The following is a 23,308-nucleotide window of genomic DNA, read 5'->3' as shown; positions in this document are numbered from 1 at the left end:
AAGAAGATATCTTGAGAGATTGAATCGATTAATTTACTAAAAATTGAGTAGGTTACGTCGTAGATTACATTACTTTGTTCACTTATTTAGTGTAATGTGCTTATACTTGAGCGTCTGATTTTTAACTGATAATTTTATAATACAACACATGTCTATTAGTAATGTAAATATATAAAGAGAAAGTGCATGAATTACACAGGACCACAAAAAAAAATTGATGAAAGGTTCATTTGACCAGACCAGGTTTTTTGTACGTTTTTGGGGTCGCTGAACACGAATCTGAAGTCCGTTTTCCTTCATCACGTCAGGAGTTTTTCCTAACCTCAAGAAACATGGCGGAATAAATATATTTATTTTCAAAATCTAACTTCATATTCGTAATCAGCGACCCCAAAAAACCCCAAATACCAAGTTTCAAGCAAATCCGTCGTTATTTAAAAGTTTTCCGGTTACATGAAATCCGCCATGTTTCTTGAGGTTAGGAAAAACTCCTGACGTGATGAAGGAAAACGGACTTCAGATTCGTGTTCAGCGACCCCAAAAACGTACAAAAAACCTGGTCTGATCAAATGAACCTTTCATCAATTTTTTTTTTTAAGTTTTATAAATTTTATAATAATATAAAATAGAATCGGCCCTATACATCTTCTGACTGATTAAGTGCGGAAGTTTTGAAAATTAAACGTATAAAGCTAAATACGTATTATTTCTTAGACTTTTCTTGATAATTTTTTAATGAATAACGAGCGACGGCTAAAATTTGTTGGAAGTCACTCAGGGTAAGTCAACATATGCCAAGGTCATCGGAGAAGCCTCTCTTAAAATAAATATTTACCAAAGAATAAACTTCTCTACTTTCTAATTTTACATCTGCTTCAATTCTGTAAAAGAATTTTCTATTTTGTTCAGCCAATTCAGAGATACCAGTATACATCATACATCTGTAATGTGTTTATAATTCTGTCATCACTCTAGCATCCTTTTAAAGATTTTTACATTTCTGAATGGCTGTGCAGACTCAATAACTGAGTGAGCGTTCACCCAATGATAAAACAATAATTAAATAAAAAAATCTTAATTATATATTTATATTTGGAATAGTTGATGTCAGCGTTCTTCAATTTCCAGGCCTGGAGTGGTCACACTAATTCCTCTGCGAATGTCTAATGCTATCTCATCGATGTCCTCATCCTTGTACTCGAGAAAAAGAAATTATTTTTTATTGAACAATGAAAAATGAGACAAAATCTAATTCAAAGAATATAAAAACAAGGTACAAAACAATCGATTATAAAAATGATTGGTCATTTATTATGAAATTTCAAAATTGTTCCGAGCAACTAAATTACTTATTCTATTATATGAGTGCACTGATATTTATATTATTCAAGACTTTTAGTTCTGGCACATTCAGGTGTTGAATATACATGCGAAAGCAATGATGAGTGGAGAAATTTAGCAAAAAATCGCGCAAATACTGGCCAAGGTTCAAATGATAAATGGTGTCCTGCAATAATTCTGGATCTTCATCGTCATTATCTTCATCCGTACTTCCAAATTCTATAAAAAAATCATATTTGATAGCACTCTTTTATTAATAATTCCTAAATTTTACATAAATTATAGATTAAACATAACTTACGTAAAATATTTAAACCTTCATTTCCGGGATCTATTAATTCATCATCTTCTTCATCCTCATCGTCAGAAACCTGAATATTAATATGAAAGTTTTGTAATCAAAATTTATATATTATTTTGATAAAATAAAATAAATAATGAAAGATTAAGAGCAAAAATACAAAAGCGTGGCCGATATTTACATCCGTATCTTGGCTAGCGCTAATGGCTTCGATGTCATTCGACAATTCGTTGATTATTACTTTAAAAATTTTTACTAGTACAGGCACCGTAGTCCATTCGTAAGGCTGTGATTCAGCTTTGCTTCTGGTCCTCACACCATCTTCGGTTCCTGCATATTCCCAAATTATTATACGCTATTTTGAAAAATATACAAATATCTTTTGTACAGCAAAGTAACTTTGTCATGCAGCAAGTAAACCAACACATTATCGCAGTGAATAGAAGTATCATTGTATGTAATATTTTTGATTAAAATTTATTCTTACATAATGTTAAAATAATAATAAAGAAAATTATTTAATTATATACACTGCTGGCCAATAGTTTGAGATCACATATAAAATAAATTTAAAAATATTCTAAACAAAGGAAAGTAAAAATTTTCAAGTGTTTCGCTACCGCTCGGGGATCGTTTTATTTTATTTTTATGTTACTTTGTATTTTTCTTCGCAGAAACCGAAAATAATCATTATAATAACGCCAGATTTATGAAAAAAAATGGTACATCAAAATAAAATGAAGAAAATTCTTAGCAACAAATATGTAAATTTGAAAAAATGAACGAACAATAGAGATATATAGGGCTATTCACGTCTGCCTAGCTGGCCCCCCCACTTAACCAAATCTTAATTTAAAAAATTGTATAATAATGCGCTATTTATGAGCTATACATATCCGCAAATCAAAATTTTTGCGCTCCGTTTACCTAAAAAAAATTTTTTGTGGGGGGCTGAGTAGGCAGCAAGTCGCCCCCCTCCACCCGTTAAAAACAATCGAATTGGAAAATTGAAAACACAGAATTTGTGCTATTATATGCACAGTTTTAATTTTTGCGGTGCAACCCTTAAAGCACTTCCCTCTTGGAGAGGACGGACATGTTCACATCTAAGTTTTTAAAAATTAAATACTCTATGTAGAATAATTCTCTGATTTATGTGCTACTATTTCCAAGCATTTTCGATTTTTGCGCTGCAACTCTTAAAGCACTTCCCTCTTGGATTGTTGTCATCGTGTCTTCACGTCGGATCACGTTGGATTGTGTATGTAACGCGTTCCTTACAAGTGATTTAGAAATAAATAATTAACCAGTATTAATTAATAATGATAAGATAGAATAATGATAATCGATAGAATCGTTCGTCAATCGTTCCACATGTGGTGTCGACAAGTATCGATTAAATGCATTAGTAAATCAGTGAAAGTGTTTTAGATACTACATATTATTAAAAGATAAACGAATTCCTGTTTTATTACTTAACGTTAATTTGTTACAAGGAAACGTGAAGTGTCTTCGTATTGCTTTTCCAGTTCTTCCGATTGTGAAAGTTATTCGTCAAGTTAAAGCAGTTTAAAGATAACTAATCTCTGCATAGTAAGCGAGAGAGAGGGGAGAAAAGGAGGGAGGATGCGTGTTATGAAACTGAATTAAATTAAATTAAAGAATAACTCTATGTCCTTGATCGCAACGAGTACCCCTCGTGTTCGCTCGCGTCAGACGGTGAGTGCGCCGCCCCTGCTCACCTTCTATGCGTGGCTCGTAATTCGATAGCTTTATCTCTTAATAATTCAAAAAGTAAGCATCGGATAAAATTATCGTAAAGGAAAAATCGTCTCAGAATTCAGTCAGAAACACGTCTTTACAAGAACACGCGGTCGTTCTGAATCACCCTGTATCATGGAACAAAGTCGGAATGGATTCCGATCAGAATTATTTTCCCTAAAAAACACAATAGAAATCTACGGAATAATTGAACATTATCCATGATAGATACCCTGTACAGTTAATTTTATAATTGACGTCATCATTACATCCATAATCGTTTTTTGTGCCTAAATAATTTTATTCAATGTATGTAGAAGGCAAAATTCTATTACACTAAATGTATGATATTAAAAGATAGATGTATGATGTATTAAAAAAAGATGCAACAAAGTTTGACATTCTTTTTTGTATGAAAATGACCCAAAATTTTTTAGTTTTGATTCGTTTTAAGGCTCCTGAGTCAGTCAAGAATTTCACATTGATGTGGCGACACCGAATTAGTCGACTGCCTAGTAAAATCAATAGTCACACAAAGCCCATGTATTCATGTGCCTATTTTCGAGCTGAAGGCGAGAACACAGACATGAGCTTACATGCTACGGCCATGCTTGTATATGTGTTACAGCGTCTCACCACAATAAAAGATTGAACTAATAAGCGTGAAAAATGACGTGCATGCTTTTTCGTTATGTTTTATTGTGAAACGGTGACTTGTTTCATACCTATGAAAGTTGTAAAAATGAATAAAGACTCAAGTTATTTTGCAATTTTATGTTATATGTTATTACAAAAAATTTCGCAATTGAGTTCTATTTTACCATTTCTTAGGGCCGATTATTCTATCTTTTGATAAAGTTTACGAGACACTACCGTGTCTTCAGACCTGTTAGGTAAGTAGCAAGATTACCCAGTCACGTGCGCGGATTGCCAGATTTACCTAATATTATAGATAAACTTCGAAAGATGGAACAATCGACCCTTAGTTCAATATGATGCTTCAGAGCTGTTATGTCGTTGCACATTATGACAATATTACTTCATATAAAAGCTGTGTAATCTGTACTTATGAAATAGTAGTCCACAGACAAGTAGTTTGCATAAAGAAACAGCATGGAATTCTTAAAATTGAATTTAGATGTCTAATCAAAACGTAATTGCGATATGAACATTTATGTATGTGTGACGTGCGTGAGATATTGATGCAGTGTAGTGACGTGTTAATTACACGTAGTCATCTGTGTGAAACAACCTAACTTCCGCGCGGATTAGCTCGTCGGAATTATACGAGTCGCGGTAAGAGGTTCGCACGGAGAGAGAATTCAGAAATAAATAGGTATTTGAGACAAGAAATAAACGTTTATTCGTGTATGTATTTACAAAAGTGCGTGTGTGCGTGTGCGTGCGTGCGTGTGTGTGTGTGTGTGTGTGTGTGTGTGTGTGTGTGTGTGTGTGTGTGTGTGTGTGTGTGTCGCAGGTGAATCGCGATATGTGAGTGTAACGGCGCGTTGTGTGTATGTGCGTGTGCGCGCGTGCGTGCGTGTCAACAGGACGAGTAACAGACGTAATGTATACGAGACAATGACAGAATCGCGAACACAAAAACGGCGGGTCGATTACGGCGCGAATACAATATTAGCACGTGGGATCTTTAAATCCCTATACTAGACGGACGCGGGATTCGCGGAGCACGGTCGGCGGTATTATGACGCGGGTCGTTCGCGTACGCAGGTATACGCCAGCGACGGATATCACGGCGCGAATAATCGGCGAGCGTTTCCTCGATGCAATGAGAAACGCTTTGCGGTATTGACAAGAAAGCATGTGCGGTCGACTGTCGAGAACGCTCTATCCCCTTTTCTCGTCGGCTCGCTAGTTGAAACAGAAGTACGGTCGCACGGGCACTGGGCAGTCGACAACCGAGAACGCTCTACCCCCTTTTCTTGTCGGTTGCCTGTGGACACAAGGAAGCTGGCGTACGACTGCAGAAGTGCAGAGAACGCTCTACCCTCTTTTCTCGTTAAGTCACTGGCTTTCAGATTCTGGAGAGTGGTATTTAAACGGAACAAGGAGCTGGACGGAATTGAGCGATCATAGCAACAATTGCGTATTTTATACTAATTGTTGCTTCCGCTCGTTTTGTTCTGTTATTCTTCGGTTACGGTCGGCGATCCTTACGGAGGGGATTGTCGATCAGCGATATTCGGTCGGATCGACAATTGCTATTGTCGGCGGCGGCAGTTATTCTTATATCGCGAAATATCTAACGCGATTTGGTGTCAATTGATAGAAAAACAATTGATTGAAAGCAATTGATCGAAAATCAATTCATCGAAAAGATAATTTGTCGAATAGACATTCATCGAAAGAAAATTGATCGAAAAGATAATTGGTCGAAAGTATAATTTATCGAAAGGATAATTGATCGAATAAACAATTGATCGAAAGAACCACTGATCAAAATGACAACTAATCGAAAGGACAAACAAATTCACTGCTTTACAAACAAATTCACTGCTTTACAAACAAATTCGGAATGTTCCATTTGTTGGTGTGATATAGATCTCACTTAGCGTGAAAAGTGTATGCGTAGATGCAGTAGGTTCCGCCCCCCTGCGAGGGGGGGCTCCACTACTGTTAAAAATAATCTAACCCAACCCATTTTGTGGTGTGAGGTAACTCTCGCTTTGCGTAAAAGTCGAAACTTATGTGCAACAGTACAATTATGAAAATCGTGTATCCTTGGAAGAGGAAGGGATTGGAATTCGTGTTAAGAAAATCAAAATATTATAAACAAACTAACTGTTTCACAAACAATTTCATTGCTTTATAAACAAATTCACACCTCTTAAAAAAAATATATATATATATTTTTTTTTAAGTAGAGTTGTGTCCTTTTGATTAATTGTCATTTCAATCAGTGGGTTCTTTCGATCAATTGTCCATTCGATCAATTGTTCATTCGATCAATTATCCTTTCGATAAATTATACTTTCGACTAATTATCATTTCGACCAATTTTCTTTCGATGAATTGTCCTTTCGATCAATTGCCTGTTCGATCAATTAATTTTCGACGAATTGTTTTCGATCAATTGTTTTCGATTAATTGACCGGGTACGATCTAATACTCTTAGCATCTGGTATCTGGTCAAAACAATGCACTGCGGGGTGCATCGTTACAAGTGCTATTTCTATTACCAATCGTTTTTAGGGTCCCCTTAAAGGTTTCGGGCCGAAGGTGAGCACAGAAATGGGCTCCTGTTTATGTGTGTGGTTATCGGTTTTGCCAGGCCGCTAACTAATTTGATATCGTCACTATCAACACTGAGTTTTTGGCGGAGTACTCATCGTCTTTATTTGTAAAAGAATTATTAATGGCGTTAAAGATAAATTTCAAAAGATAACAATTGTCCAATAATAAGTTAATATACATTTTCAAATATTTTTTGTGAAATAATGGATGAAACAAATTTATGGCTTTGTCTACTATTATTATATTGTAAATGATATAATATCTACTTTATAATACTTTGCATACTAGCAGTATGATGGGGGTATTTTGCAAATTTGGCTGTTTTGTAAGAGACGCACGCGGCTGCCGCCGCATCGTGCTGAGAGTCGAAAGATTTTTCCCGCATCGATAACTAAAAAATTAATTTTTTTTACAAAAACGAGGCAAAACACGTTGTTCAACTTTTTTTCTAAGATGTAGGAAAACTGAAAGTATGTAAAAAATATTTTTCCAGATTTTTCAACTCTCTTTGACACAAAATTTTATATCTTAGAGCACTATCTATGAGCAAAATTAAAAAAATTCTGAGAGATGATAGATCCGCTTCACGCGGAACAGCTTGTATGTAAATTGTAACCTACTGTGACAGTTGTTAAATTTATTTAGAATGTTTTTAATCTCATCCCTAGAAATAATCTACAGAATATAGAGGAGAGTGGTCTAAATCAGACCTATTTGCAGTTTTTGTTCTCTATAAAGCGTAAATAAAGTCCGATCATAAAACCAATAGTGCCGTTCGAAAGAACATTTAATTTCCTTTATTTTTGCTTCAGACGATTTTTACGTATCTCTTATCTGTGTCGAATTAGAATGGAAAATGTAAAATGCATTTTCCGGTCCGATTTGGAACTCATGGTTCGAAAACGGATCTCTCCTATTTTTATGAACTTTTAGATAGAATTTTAAAATATTTTAATTAATTTTTGTTAATATTGAGTAAAAACGAACAATTTAAGACTCAAAGATAAAAGTACAATTTATATTATTAGAATTAAAATTAATCAAAAATTCCATCAATTTGAGCCTGATGACACATGATATTTTATTGATTTAGTGTCCCTTAGACCAGATTTGGTCGGTCAGTATTACAACCAGGTTGTGGCGAACCTTCTTTCTTCGATGAATTAGCTGGCTTACTCGTCTTTTTAGTGTTTTTTTGTATAGATCCGATTTGGACACCCAAAAAAAGGTCCGATTTGGATACGGATTCTTTCAAACTATTGGAACAAATTTTACAATAAACCGCAAAAGTAATTACAAAACTCTTAATATTTTTTAATTCTATACACTCTTTAATTATCTTAAATCAATTACTGTTCAAATTTTTACCATCTTTTAAATAATGATTTACAAGGATTTTCTTTTTAAAAAAATTTTTGCATGACAGCTGAAAATACAATACATATTTGCGTCTATTCTATGAATATTATGACAGAGTACCGGCAAACTGCTGTCACATGTTCGGTGACTCATAAGGACTTTACATTATAAATAGCACGCAAATCTGCTTAACCGTATTTATTTAAATTAAAAAGATCCGATTTGGAAAACGGTCCAATTTAGAACATTCTTCCTTATAATTTATGTATGAAATTAATTCTAAATTGGATCAAATATTGCTCTGTCAGAAAAAATAAATGAGTCTATGGATAAATAAATAAATTACCTAGATTAGTAAAAAAAAATAATTGACAAAATGGCAATTCTGATGAGAGAGTGGGAGGAGAGAGAGGAGGGGGGAATATATCTAATCTTCTTTAGTACTTTCGTCGTAAAAAAAATTTTTGTAAGAAATATTTTACATAAAATTTTCAAATATTTTGTATTATTTCTCATTTTATTATAAAATATGTAAAATAATAAAAATATATTGAAAATTATAATACATTAGATTTGATTTTACTTTATATAGTAAATGTTTTCAATTAATGGTCTCTTTTGGCTGATAGTGTATAAGTGAAGTGTGTTTTCTGTATAAAAATCAAATATACATATAGGATGGCTGAGAATAACCGCCTAATATTTCATGCGTGGGTAGAACAGACTATACTGAGTCGAAAAGTCCTGTACCATTTTGCGATTGCAATAATAGTTAACGAGATATTAATTTATAAAAATATTTAAATTCGCCCGGCCCACCGTCAAATGCAAGCGCGCGGCTGGATAGGACCGCCCTGCAAAGCGCGCCGCGCGCCTTCGCCGTCGCCGTCGCTAGGCACGCGACTCATGTCTAACGCATGGTGGTCTAACGATGACTATTACCGCTTATAAACAACGCTTGTTATAAACAACGCCTAGCAACGGCGAACGCGCAAATTTAAATATTTTTATAAATTAATATCTCGTTAACTATTACTGTAATCGCAAAATGGTACAGGACTTTTCGACTCAGTATAGTCTGTTCTACCCACGCATGAAATATTAGGCGGTTATTCTCAGCCACCCTGTATATATGTATCCAATTTTTAAAATCTGGATCATGACGCCAATCGTTCTCTATCAACAGTAGTTGCGTTCCGTTCACTGCGAAAACTGAAAATCTATATATATATATATCACATTATACGTATACTGCTACTTATACGTATAATTTTTTAACACTAGTGAAAAAAGGACAGGCAGCGTCAATGGGAAAATATACATAGTGAACAACTTTTCTCACAAAAATCAAACAAAAAAAATATATAAAGAATGTAATATTTGCAAAGAATGTTTTTGTTACAACTTATAAAATTTTATAAATAAAAAGTAAAAAAATTATTACTTTATAGTATCAATGATATTTCCTTTTTTATCTTTATCATTTTTAATGTTATAAAAAAAGATAGATGTAAAATATAATAGGATAAATAATAGATAAATATAAAATTTCCGCAAAAATGAAGAACGAGGGGTTTCTTAATTTTTTTAAAGAAGTCCTCAAAATATTAATTGAAACTTAAAACTTCATTCTTATACAGGGTTGCCACAAATTTTTCATCCTAAAATTTCCTGACATTTTCCTGATTTTACTGACAAAATTTTGTAATTTTCCCTGACTTTCAATAATAAATATTTTGAAATATTTTTTATGCAATTCTGTGCGCAAAGTGTGCCTTCGCGCACTAATTTTAATGTCGAGAAGTTCATTTTACGGAGTTGGTATGCGTAAAGTAGTTAGTCGTGCGCGAAGTGATGAGTCGTGCGCGAAGGCACACCTTGCTCACTGAATTGCATAATAGCAGGGAATGGAAAGTTACTTTTTAAAAGTAACTAGTTACAGTTACTCGTTACCGAGTAAAAAATGTAACTAGTTACAGTTACAGTTATCGCTTTTTAAAAGTAACTCGTTACAGTTACCGTTACTTGAAAAATAACTTTTCGTTACTTTTCCGTTACTTTTTTAAAATCAATTTAAAAATGTACTTTTGCATTTTTTTTTTTTATGTAATACTGACAAATATATAGTTTTATTTAAAAAAAAAAACAATGTAGAATGGCTCAAATAATAAATTAAATAAAAGTAAAATGAGAAGAGTTACGAGCCAAAAATGAAACAGTTTATTTCCGATAAGAACGACGATGACAATGTAATTAAATGTATAAATATATATTAGAACAATACATAGATAAAACAAGATAAAAACAAACGACGTTTCGACACTTATTGTCATCGTCTTTTAAACTGTTTCGCTTTTTGGGTTCATAGCCCTTCTCATTTTACTATTATTTAATTTATTTTTTAATTTTTTTTAAACACAATTTTGTAATTCTAAAACCTGTAAAATATGCAGCAAACTGAAATATTTGTATGTCCTATGTATTACATAGAAGATAGAAGTGTAAAATAATTACTGAATCATAACGGCCGAATGTCTAAGGGCTTTCAAGTCTTATTGATAAGCGCTATAGATAGCATGTATCCAATCGAACCGTGTTTAATCGTGTGCAAAGTAACGACAAAAGTAACTGTAAATTTCGTTACCGTTACCCAAAAAATGTAACTCGTTACAGTTACAGTTACCAAAAAAAGAAAGTAACGCAGTTACCAGTAAAGTTACCAAAAAAGTAACTTGTAACTGTAACTTCGTTACAAGTAACGAGTTACTTCCATTCCCTGCATAATAGTATATTATGCAATAAGTGCGCGAAGATAACTTTACCGCATTAGCGGTGAACGCTGCGCACGAGTCGCCGCAGGCGACGAGTGCGCTTGCGTTCGATGTAAGTGCGGTAACGTCGCGCACGAATTGCTTACGATATTTTATGCGGTTCGGTGAGCGAGGTGCCTTCGCTTTTATGCAATTCTGTGCGCAAAGTGTGCCTTCGCGCACTAATTTTAACGTCGAGAAGTTCATTTTACGGGGTTGGTATGCGCGAAGTAGTTAGTCGTGCGCGAAGGCACCTCGCTCACCGAACCGCATAAAATATCGTAAGCAATTCGTGCGCGACGTTACCGCACTTACATCGAACGCAAGCGCACTCGTCGCCTGCGGCGACTCGTGCGCAGCGTTCGCCGCTAATGCGGTAAAGTTATCTTCGCGCACTTATTACATAATATACTATAATGTTACTGATACTACATTTTATCGTTAAGTTAATAGTACTTTTTGTCTTTTCCTTTCATGTACGAACATGATTCTTTTTCTCTTCCTCTCTTTCTTTTTACTACTATACTTAAAATATAAGGAACATAAATCAATGAATACAGTTTCTTTTTTATCAAAATTATGATCTGTTTATTAAAATCTCAATCTGCTTATAAAAGTTAACATATTTGAAAGAAAAATCATAAAATTATAGAATAATATTTATTTTACTCACTTGTTCATAAGTGACATAAAACTTTCTTATATAAAACAAAAGAACAGACAACTTTAAAATTTCGATGTTTTTAGTAAAGCATTTTAAATCTTTACAAGTTTATGTTAGCTTTTTAACATAACTAAAATTTCAAATCCTTAAAGAAAACTTAAATACTGCAACATAAAAAATTGTACAAGTTTTTTAATCGAACGTTAATGACATCAGTGATGTTATTTCTTCATCAAGAGCACTTAGTTCATTAGTTTTTTCTGCCAAAAGTTTTGCCTTCTTAGTCTTCAATTTTGAAATTTTTGTAAACAAAGATCTTTTTTTAGCAATCGCGTTGGCTTGAAGAACAAAGCGAAATGATTTTATCGATTGTGGCGTCGTGATATAAATAAATTTCTTTACAGCTATGTTATTTTTCCCGAAAAGTGCGCTGAAATCCCTGACTTTCCCTGATTTACTGACGCATTTTTCAAATGCCTTGACATTTCCCTGATTTCCCTGACTTGTGGCAACCCTGTTATACCTATTTTATGTTCGAAGAAAAATTATCATTCATACAATGAACGGTATGAAAATGAGAAATCTTTCTCTCTGTTTCTTTAAAATCTTACTTTTTGAACCTGTTTGGTTTTTGAAACTCTAATTTTATATTAGTAAGCAAAAAAATTCACTTCGTCGTATCTTCGTTAATTTCCCTAACTTCTTTGTGTAGTTAAAATAGTCTAAGAACGCTACAAACCTGAGATGATCATATCTCCCTTCACGGCGATCTCCTCCAATCTACTATCTCTGTGAATGACTCCGTATTCCATAATCTTACACAATGCGATTGTCGTGACTTTGCGATCATATCTACCGAGAAATAAGTGCTGCCTGCTGACCCACTCGGACAATACAAACGCAAGTGCACTCTGTCCCATTGGCCCAGGCACAGTTGACAGAAAATTTAGCACAGCGTTGAACTGCGTATTTATAAGATGCGCGTAAATCATTAGCAGACTCTGCATCACGATCAACGTCTCCACGCTCTGCATTTTGCTCAGCACCGCTTTCAACAGTAAGTCAAGATTCTCACCCAGACTGTCTCCCACATTTCGAATCAGTGTTGTGACCAAACGTCCGACAAAAGTGGCAGTGAATTCGCTCGACTAAAATTATTCCACACACACACACACACATATGTATGTATGTAACTAGTTTCCAGCTACCTAATTTTCCGATAAACAAATCGGCGGTTAAAGCAATATTACCTGCGGATTTAAGAGCTGAGCGATTATCTGGAGTATGTATTGTAGCCCAGATTGCCCTTCCTTGTCTCGATGAGCGATAATCTGCTGCGCCGCCACGGATAAATATGTGCGTATGAGTTCCCCGCCACTCTGCAACGTTGCGTGGTCTTCCGAGTTAAGAATACAATGGCAGGCAGTCGGAAAAGCAGTCTCCACCAAAGTATTACTTAGAGGCATCGGCGAATACTGCACCAGAACTTTCAATACATCCAACGCTACAGTTCGAGATCCCTCTGATGAAAAAAACAAAAAGCTAATGGCCTGATTAAATTAAACGATTATTAGATTTAATGAAGAAAAAAAAGAAGAAAAGCATACCATTTATACCATCCTTTGTTTTATTTACAGGAGTTATCATCATGCTTATTAAAGTCGGTATTATACGAGTTTGCAGCGGCTCGATGCAACTTGGAATCTGTGTCAAGTCTTTAAATATGTCCTGACATATATCTAAGATTGCCGGATCGCTATGAAACTTTACAAACACTGCAATTGTCAAAGGACAAATCTTGTTTTCCACTGATGCTGTAAATTCTTTATGTTGCTATAAACGCAAATAGATTCAAATAACTTAAATAATAGAAATACATCGCACGAAAAATATATGTACAATAGAAAAGCATCAGCACTACCCAAATTAGCATTTGAAATGTCTCCATGATCAAAGTCAAAACGTCTGTGCTAGGTTGACTAACTAGATTGAACAACCCTTGAAAAATGTTGGGCATATGGCAACGTATTATGTTGACGATGGGATCCTTCCCAGTTGACGCTTCGCTGAACCAATAGATCGCCTTAACAGCACTAATTCGTATACAAGGTGATTGATTTTCCTGTAAACCGTTAACTGTAGCTTCTAGAAATCGAGAACTTATTTCCGGTGGCATTATCTTGGCATATCGTCCACCGAGACATAAGCAACGGCCAAGAAGCAACGGAGGCGATCCTAAGATAATACATATAACAATTTATTAGGCTTTCATTTCATAAATATGTCAAAATCTAATAAATTGTGTAACATACAGAGCAATTTATTTTAATCTTAACAGACAAATATTTCAAATATATGTATTATAATTGTACCTAAAAACATTTTAAAGGAAAGTTGTATGGTTATCATTGAACGTCCCCTTTTATAACCCCCTCCATACAACTTTTATTTAGAATATATTTCTTTAGAATGTAATCTATTTTAAAATATATCTGTTAAAATTAAACTAAAATTATCCTTAGGACTATTTTTATGTGCAAATAGAGCGGATTAAACTGAAACGAAAAATTCTTTACAAGGATCGAAGATCGACCCCGCGATTATCGACCGTCGTGTATGTGTGTATTGCTGGATTCACACTGAAAACAGGATTTTGCGTCGTATCGGTGATACGATTTTTCTGATTGGTTACAGAGTCGTCGTACGACAAACATCAGATGCAGCGTGAATCCAGTATAAGGGTGATGATGCAAAGGTCGCGATCGTGGCGCGCGGGAAAGGAGTTAGTTAAATAGTAGCGTAAGCCTATATGATGGACACAGAAAAACCTGATCTACAACTTTTTGGGGGCTCTGCTAGAATCAGAAGACGATCCAAAATCAGGACGACGAGGAACGAAGATAACGATACAACGACGACGAAGCAATGATTAAAAACGACGCAAGGTTAAGACAATGATGAAACGAGATCGAGTGGATGCTCGAGGAAGATAATGTGTGCACGTATACCATAATGACGAACAATAAGTGCGTAGACGTTGAAGAAAACGTGTTATGAACAAGAGATAAGGAACGCAGTATTCAGCGATAACGACCGTGAGGAATCCGGAAGATTTAATACATTTCAAATAAATGTGCTTAACTTAATTTATTACCTTTTTCGGATCCGCTGCTACAATTTATTGCAACGCAACAAGGCATCTTGAACTATATTTACATTCATAACAATAAGAGGCTCCATAAATAAATCAAAAATTAAAATAAATTGCCGTTGAGAGCCAACACATGATGAAGGTGTGTAGTAAAATTTATTTACTTACATATAATTGCAAATTGCATACGTTTCGACCTTAATCCAGGTCCTTTTCATTGCATGAAAAATTCAATGCATGAAAAATTCATGCATTGAAAAGGACCTGGATTAAGGTCGAAACGTATGCAATTTGCAATTATATGTAACTAAATTATATGTAAATAAATTTTACTACACACCTTCATCCTGTGTTGGCTCTCAACGGCAATTTATTTTAATTTTTGATACATTTACATTGTCACCACGTACTAATCGTAATATAACCTATCTGTCAAGTGGACCCAAAATGGCGGATAGGAATACCTACATCTCTAGTGCCTTAGTATAGCAGGCCGCAAAGCCGAACTCATAAATTGATTGTGAATCGCCGGAGACCCTCTTGGTGAGTGGTTGCGCGTAAGTGACAATGGCTGCTTTCCATCAAGACTTTTAGGCGACACACATCGACATAGTGTCGAACGCGGTGCTTTCCAACAACGACACGCCACGGCACGATTCGACACAGCAGAAAAGCATAGTCGGACATTCTTGGTTATGGTTGCCAATTTTCGATTGGCGCTTTAGAATATTAACATTTTAAATATATGTACGATATAAGAAGTACGTCCATAAGTCATCTGGATTATTTTAATTTAAAAAATAATATCTACGCATAAGATTATTATCCAACAAGAGACACAGAAGTGACACGGTGTGACACGGCAATCGTTGCATCCTTGTCGTTCGTTAATGTTAAATAAAGATGAGGTGATTGCTGTGTTGTAGATGGAAAGCAACCAATGATAGCGAAGACGAGGATACGACGATGCAGAACGACGGCGCAACCAACGACGTTTCATTGTATGAACAATCCGTGAGTCAAAGAAATCCGGCGAAAGAAGACAACATGGATGAACAATATGGCCGAAGCCATACGGAAGTTGGAAAAGACGGCCATTCCGATGAACGCGAGAAGACGAAAGCACTGATTCGTGAATGCGAACTATGTCGACGAGAAAAGGAACTAGTTGAAAGAGGGCTTGCGGTGGCGCAATGTGAGCTCGAGCTACTACGCATGTCACAGCGCAACGAATTACTACATGATCGAGCAACGACGACGATAAGAGGCGGTAATCGAGAATTTAATCATACAATGACTGTACCTCATTCATCGCATACTAGGATAAATATGAGGACAGCAATAGCTGATCTCCTCTGTGATTACAAAGGACGTGCGGAAGATTTTGAGACGTGAGAAAGGCAAGTGCGCTTTCTACAAACGGCATACAAACTTGATGACAATTTGATAAAGATTTTAATTGGTATGAAGCTTAAAGGACGCGCAGCGAATTAGTTTCATTCTAAACCAGAGTACATTGCTATAACATCGGACGAGTTGCTTAATTAATTACGTAGCATGTTCTGTCATAAATCAAACGAAATCACGTTGAGACGACGCTTCGAAGCACGGACGTGGAAGAAAGACGAGACCTTATGTCCATAAAAAAGTGATCATGGCCAAATGAATATCAGGTCTGTTTTTTATTGCTACACTTTCTGAACTGGTGCACATAGTGCAATAAGTTGAAGTGAAACAAACGTATATTTCACTTCAATTTATTGCACCGTACGCGCCTGTTCGAAGAGTGCAACAATAAAAAACAGATCTATTGATAGATGACGAGATTCTAGGTTATGTCATCGAAAGCATGAATCTACCATGGACATAGATACATTTCTATGTCCATGGAATCTACACCTCATCCGAATACAAGGATTTTTTACGATAGAGCAGATGTAGGCATTTGAGGAGATACGACTGTAGGATAGATGACACATAACCTCTTCGATAGCAAAAGTCAACGATAGAAGTGTAATGAAGAATAAGAGTGAAAAAAGTGTTAAAGACGACAGTAGTGATAAAAAGTCAGTAAGTGTCGAGAAAAAGATTGCTACGATAAAATGATGCTTTAACTGCGGACTAAGAGATCACGTTAGCGCGAGCTGTCTTACGAAGGACAAAGGAATCAAGTGCTTCGAGTGTAACGAGCATGAGCACATTGCATCGAATTGTCCGAGTAAAGAAAAAGCAACGGCGAGTAGTGCGATAACCAACTCATGTGGCGAAAGCATCCCAAAGACGTGTTAATTAACGACGTTTCCATGCAGGCGATTATAGATACGAAGAGTGACATCACGATTATACGAGCAGACGAATTCGTTAGGATAGGGATAAATTCACCGAAATTTGAGCGTAAGCAAATACCATTCCGAGTAGGCAGAGAGCAAAATACAACAATAGGAGAGTTCCACGCGAAATTGACCGTGGACGGGAATTCTTACGTGATGACGGTGCATATCGTTTCTGAACTTTCACAATATGCATTGCTTATAGGTAAAGATTTTCTTAATAATATAGAATTAAACGTAAAATTAGGTATTGTTATGATTAAGACGGCGAATAGTGATGATATTTTTGCAAAGATATGCGAAATCTCGATAAGTAACAATTCGGAGAACGATTTAGTAGATTTATCTCACTTGCAAGATGAAAAAATTAAAGAGAAACTGCGGATGTTAGTGAACGATTATAAGCCGTAGCAGACGCGCGACGTTGGCGTGCAAATAAAATTAGGATAACACTTACTTTTTAGAGTACAGATATATCACAAATATTTAAAAAAAGACTTAAAAAATATTCAAAAATTCTTAATAAAATTATATAAACTAGTTATGGACTCTTTATTGTTAAAAACAAATAAATAAAACATAAATTAAAGGCTATTAAGAGTCAAACGCAGTTAACATTGCGAAAAAAAAAAATTTTTTAATAATCTTACAAATTAACATTAAGATGCCCCATCGAACGTTTCGGTCTGCAATTTAGACCATCTTCAGCGACGAAATAATAATAAATCACTACTCCATTTACTCCGAGTTAGAATGCAAGTATTCTTGTTGAACGACAAAATGTTCCTGTGCACCAACTAGAGGTAAAAATATCGAAGATAATGGATGTGGAGTTGTGTAATGAAATTCCGAAAAATCAGAAATATGTCTCTGTTGGTAGACAAAAACATTATTTCATAATTAAATTCACAATTTAATCATACTAGAAAGACTGACTGTAATAAATATGCGTCCGTATTCGACAGTAAAAGACGATACAATTTTTTCGCATTGTTAACTGCGTTTGACTCTTAATAGCCTTTAATTTATGTTTTATTTATTTGTTTTTAAAAAATATTATATAACGAAAGAGTGAAATTTGGTGAAAGAGAAGAGTGGTGAGAGTAGGAGGAGGGGAAGGGGTGTGGTGGGTCAAAGTTGATGGAGGTGTGAGAGAAAAGTGAGAGAGGAGAGAGGTGCACATGACTGTGGACAGAAAAGACGAAAAAGAAACGGAAGAAGTTATTTCATTTTTCATAAAAATCATCACTTTTCGATCGCTTGTATGTCCAGAACGACTTGACCGATTTTAAATTTTTTTAGCTCAAATTACTCGTGGCAATGCTACCTTTCAGAATATATTAAAAATAAATTAAGCAATCCAAAATTTTTTATATTTTAGTAGTTATGTAACCCCGAAAAATGGACTTTGATGGTTCCGGATAAGAGACTTGTAGTGTCTTTTAGTTTTTGAACATGGCCGGAGATACTACCGCGTCTCCTGATTGATGGTAAAGGATGATAACCCGATTAATTTAAGACCGCGACGATTAGCACCAAATGAAAGAGACAAAGTAAATAGACAGATCAATGAATGATTAGAAGCCGGGATTGTACAACTCTCAGTTTCTGATTACGTCAGTCCGATAGTTTTAGCGAAGAAAAAGGATGGTTCGACGAGACTCTGCATAGACTATCGACTACTAAATAAAATTATCAAGGACCATTATTCCTTGCTGTTAGTATTGTAGAAGACCAGTTGGATGTGTTACGGGATGCGAAGGTAAAAGTACTCTCGATTTGAAGAGTTATTTTTTTCATGTGTTGGTTGATGGGTCGGTAGAAAGCATAGAACGTTTGTGGTTCCCGATGGACACTACGAATTTACCAAGATACCGTTCGGGTTGTGCAACGTACCAACTGTCTTCTAGAAATTTATAAACGCTGTGTTTAAAGACACCCGAGTGTCCTGAGAGATCTGATGTGGGAAACCGTTGTATTGGTATATATGAACGATTTGATTGTACCGTTTGTCGATTGCATTAGCGGTCTGGAAAAACTCGAGTATATAACCTTTAGACTGCCAGAAAGCCGATATATCGGCTCTGAGGAAAATCAGTTTTTTTCTATAAGAAACATATGTGTATGTTTACCAAATTTACTAAAGTTTAGATTCATACATCCAGATAACCACATATATGTATACAAATAGAAGTAGTTACGAATGTAATATTTGTCATGTTGCTTTATGTATAGATCTATGCTTTGAGATTTATCATACGAAAGAGATTCTACCTTGATTCATGCAAATTTCGTGAAATCGAAAACATAACTGAGTGAAGTACGAGAACTGATGATAATAATAAGACTCAAAAACACAAAAACTAAAAAAAATGAATAAAAAAATAAAAAGAAAAAAGAAAAATAAAAAATAGAAATTACCATCAAATTCAGCGCCCCTAAAAAAACCCTTATTAATACTTTATTTAAAAATTTCATGATCAAAAATTTTTTCTTTATCTTATCCTGCCGGGGAGCCGATATATCGGCTCGGCCTATGATATGAACTTTGTATATAGTTGACACATAATACAAGACACAAATTTGGTCACTTTTAAAGGGCGGTTTAACATCTCAAATCCCGGCAGTCTAAAGGTTAAAAACAGCGAGTCAGAATGTCGGACTGACAATTAACTAAAAAAAATGTGGTCTATTGCAGACGCGCGTTAATTATTTAAGTCATGTAATAGAAGACGGGTGTATTCGACCTTCAGAATTAAAGACTGTAGCCATAAAAAATTTCCCGGTACCCTCTAATTTACGAGTACAATAATTTTTGGTTCTAACCGGATATTTTTCAGAAAGTTTATCCCTGGCTATTCTGTTATCATACGACCACTGACGAATTTATTATGAACAAGGGTAGAGTTCAAATTCGAGACATCAGAAATAAACGCGTTTGAGCAATTAAAAACGATTCTTATAAATAAACCTGTGTTGAAATTATATAAAGTAGATGCAGAAACTGAGCTACATACCGATGCTTCATCTCACGGATACGGCGCGATCCTCTTACAACGCAGCGCTGACGATAATGCATCTCGTGTACTATGCCAGCGGCAAAACAACCCCGACGGAACAAAAATACATCAGTTATGAATTAGAAGTCCTCGCTATAATTAAGGCATTAAAAAAGTTTCGCGTGTATTACATATGCCCTTCAAAATTGTAACAAATTGTCGCGCGTTTACTGACTATGGCGAAGAAGGGTCGATGTTTGCGAATAGCGCGATGGACATTAGCGTTGGAGGATTATAATTATCAGATTGAGCATCAAGGTAAAAGAATGGGCCACGCATTAAGTCGAAACCCTTTGCCGACGTGTTTACTACTCGATGAAAGTGAAGGTGGACTGACCGCTCGACTCAGAAGGGTTCAAGACGAGGACGGTGATACGAAAAGAATAATGCAGTTTGTTCAAGAGGGAAAAGCTCATGGTTACACAATCAGTGGCGAATTACTATTCAGGGAAATCGACAGAGACATTCGTCTAGTAATTCCTAAGGCGATGTCTTCGCAAATAATTAAGCGTGCACATGAATAAGAGCACTTTTTCGTTGCAAAGACCGAAGCAGTTGTTAAGTGAGAATACCATATTCAGAACTTGCAAGCAAAGATCGAGAAGATCGTACGGAATTACATAGACTGCATATTGGTGGATAAGAAGTAAGGCAAGCAAGAAGGCTTCCTGTATCCCATTAAAATCCCCTTAAACACTTATTATCACATAGACCATTTGTTTTCTAGCTACAACAAAAAAGAGTTATCGATATACATTTGTTGTGATCGATGGATTTAGCAAGTTCACATGGTTGTACGCGACAAGGTCTATGGGCACAATTGAAATACTCAGTCAGTTGAGACGACAAGTTGCAACATTTGATAACCCACGGAAAATAATTTCCGATCGTGGAACGGCGTTCACCTGCGGAGAATTCTCTGATTATTGCAAGCACGAGAAAATTCAACACGTATTAACGACTGAAATATCGAGGGCTAACGACCAGGTTGAGAGGGTGAACCACTCATATCACTTCTCATCAAACTGGCCTCTCCAAACCAGAAGTAGGATCGAAGATTGATTCCGCGATTATCGACCGTCATATAATATAGATGACGCAAAGGTCGCGTGGCGCGCGGGAAATGAGTTAGTTAAGTAGTAGCGTAAGCCTATAGCGGATACAGAAAAATCTGATCTACATATCTTTTCAAATTTGGTAATAATTAATGAGTTATTAATTATTAAAAATTGGCGTATTAGTTTAGCCTATCTCCGAATACAAGCGCACGGCGAATTATGAGATAGAGACACAATTGTTTATTAATAATTATTATTATATTATAATAAAACAGCTCTGCGTGCCTAGATTGCCTAGCAACCTCGATTGCTGCTGTATCTTTCGCCGATCACCATGTACTTGCATTCAACGATGGACCGAGCTAATACAATGATTTTTAATAATTAATAACTCGTGAATAACTATTGTGAAAATTATAATAATAAATTGTAAAGGATTTTTTAATTCAGTTTAGTCCATTCCATCTGCATATGAAAATATTCTAGGTCACCGTGTATGTGTACAATGTACATATATATGTACATATACATATATACATATATGCATACGATTAATTACCCGAATCATTTAACATTCCCAAAACAACTATATCTAGAAACCTAATAATATCGAACTGCAATGTCCCAGCTTGCTGTTTTTCAATGACACAATTCTTAGAAAGACTCAATGCCAAAACAGAGGATTCCCGTAATTTCCACCAACTCTCATTGCTGTTGCTACCATCATCGTTAGTTTGTAGCGCCTTTGTTGCTTCAATATGTTGCGTAACTACATCACAAAGAATATGTACCGCTTTCTCCTCAAAATGACTAATAAGAGCCTATAAATGGCAAAATTAATTTCCATGAAAATGTGCATTGCAATGTAATGCATTTCAATTACTTTTAACATTATTTTTATATGAAAAAAATGATGTTTTATCAATAGCATTATAAATTGAAATAAAAAATGTTAATTCAATAATAGCATTAATAAAACAAATAATATTTTAATAAAATAAGAGTATATTTTCAATTATATGAGAAGGTTTGCGGGTTATTGCCGTGTCTTTCTTCATTCTTAATGCTGACGTTTCGTGAACCATGCCGTTCACTTTATCACGGATTCAAGACATAGCGATAATCGCAAACCTTCTGGTATATTTGAAGATAATACTCGTGAAAGCCACAAATGCAGTATATTTATTTTATTATAATTAGAGCCCGGATTTTCCGCCGACGGACGTACCAATTCGAGTCGATCGTAGCACGTTCCTATCCCCACTACCACTCGTCATGCCCGAAGCCATTGTGTGAAGCATCAATAGGGGGGAACGCGGCGGTGCGCGGTGGGACAATTAACAAGACAATAAAGCATCTTCTCCAAGGTCTTGCAAAAACAAAGGGCATAGCGGAATAAGCATGTCAAATCTGCCCCCGCACCAATCAAGTTCAAATTATCATTAGTTGATACTTCTGAGATGTAAAACTTCTCCAAATATTAGCCTTGAAATTGCATTTTTTTAGGAGTTATGGATGGAGAAAGCAAAATCAAAAGTGTTTTTTTTCGAAAACGACTAACAATTTTAATGAAAAAAATATATGTTGTAAACATCGTTCAGATAAGTTGAAGAAAATTTTTTGAAATTTTTACGAGGTAAACAAAACCATTAAAAAAATTTTTTAATTCTTTAGGAATTTTTTTTGTTGATATTTTTGAGATACTTTTACACTTCATGAAAATAATCTGTAGACTATCAACTTTAACATATATATTTTTTTAATCGATCGGAGTGGTAGAACATGGTTAAAAAAAATCAATCATTCGCTCAACGTCATGCCGCGCCGACTGGGCGGTCGCGGTCCCGGCGCACCGCGGCGCATGGCGGCTGTTGCCATGGAACTATTTACTAACCTTGTTGCAGTGTTGCAATGTTTAATTGTCATGTAAATTGATAGAGATAAAGATTTTAATTTATTCAATGAACATTATAATATATCCAGAAGGGGGAATAATGCCTAATCGAGTCAATGCACTTGGTGTTAGTGTGTTGTATAAAAGAGTTTATTAGAGATGTATACATTTACGTTTCGATCCTAGTTTGGATCCTTATCAAAATGCAAGTTCAATCTAAAATATATCATTGTGCTACCTAGAACACTTAATAAGATAAAAAATGGTAAGACGATTTACAAAATTGTATTCAAATAATATGTTAAAATATAAATTTACAACGTTC

At 35.2% G+C, this 23,308-nt stretch overlaps 1 protein-coding gene across 1 annotated transcript in view; it reads right to left on the bottom strand.

Annotated features, from left to right (window-relative positions):
* Positions 1 to 1,335: 1,335 nt before the first annotated feature.
* Positions 1,336 to 23,308, bottom strand: part of Ipo9 (Importin 9) — a 58,210-nt gene continuing 36,237 nt past the window's right edge. Inside the window, exons 5-12 of the mRNA XM_018549099.1 lie at positions 21,649 to 21,910; positions 13,413 to 13,726; positions 13,099 to 13,324; positions 12,742 to 13,013; positions 12,231 to 12,639; positions 1,824 to 1,972; positions 1,643 to 1,712; positions 1,336 to 1,560 (exon numbers count right to left, since the gene is read on the bottom strand). Of these exons, the coding sequence (XP_018404601.1) occupies positions 1,358 to 1,560; positions 1,643 to 1,712; positions 1,824 to 1,972; positions 12,231 to 12,639; positions 12,742 to 13,013; positions 13,099 to 13,324; positions 13,413 to 13,726; positions 21,649 to 21,910 (1,905 nt within the window). The 3' untranslated portion in view covers positions 1,336 to 1,357. The remainder of the gene's footprint in view (positions 1,561 to 1,642; positions 1,713 to 1,823; positions 1,973 to 12,230; positions 12,640 to 12,741; positions 13,014 to 13,098; positions 13,325 to 13,412; positions 13,727 to 21,648; positions 21,911 to 23,308) is intronic.

Source organism: Cyphomyrmex costatus, unplaced genomic scaffold, assembly GCF_001594065.2.
Source record: "Cyphomyrmex costatus isolate MS0001 unplaced genomic scaffold, Ccosl1.0 scaffold78, whole genome shotgun sequence".
NCBI lineage: Eukaryota > Metazoa > Arthropoda > Insecta > Hymenoptera > Formicidae > Cyphomyrmex > Cyphomyrmex costatus.
The sequence above is the reverse complement of the archived record's forward strand: the minus strand, read 5'-3'. Positions and strand labels throughout refer to the sequence as shown.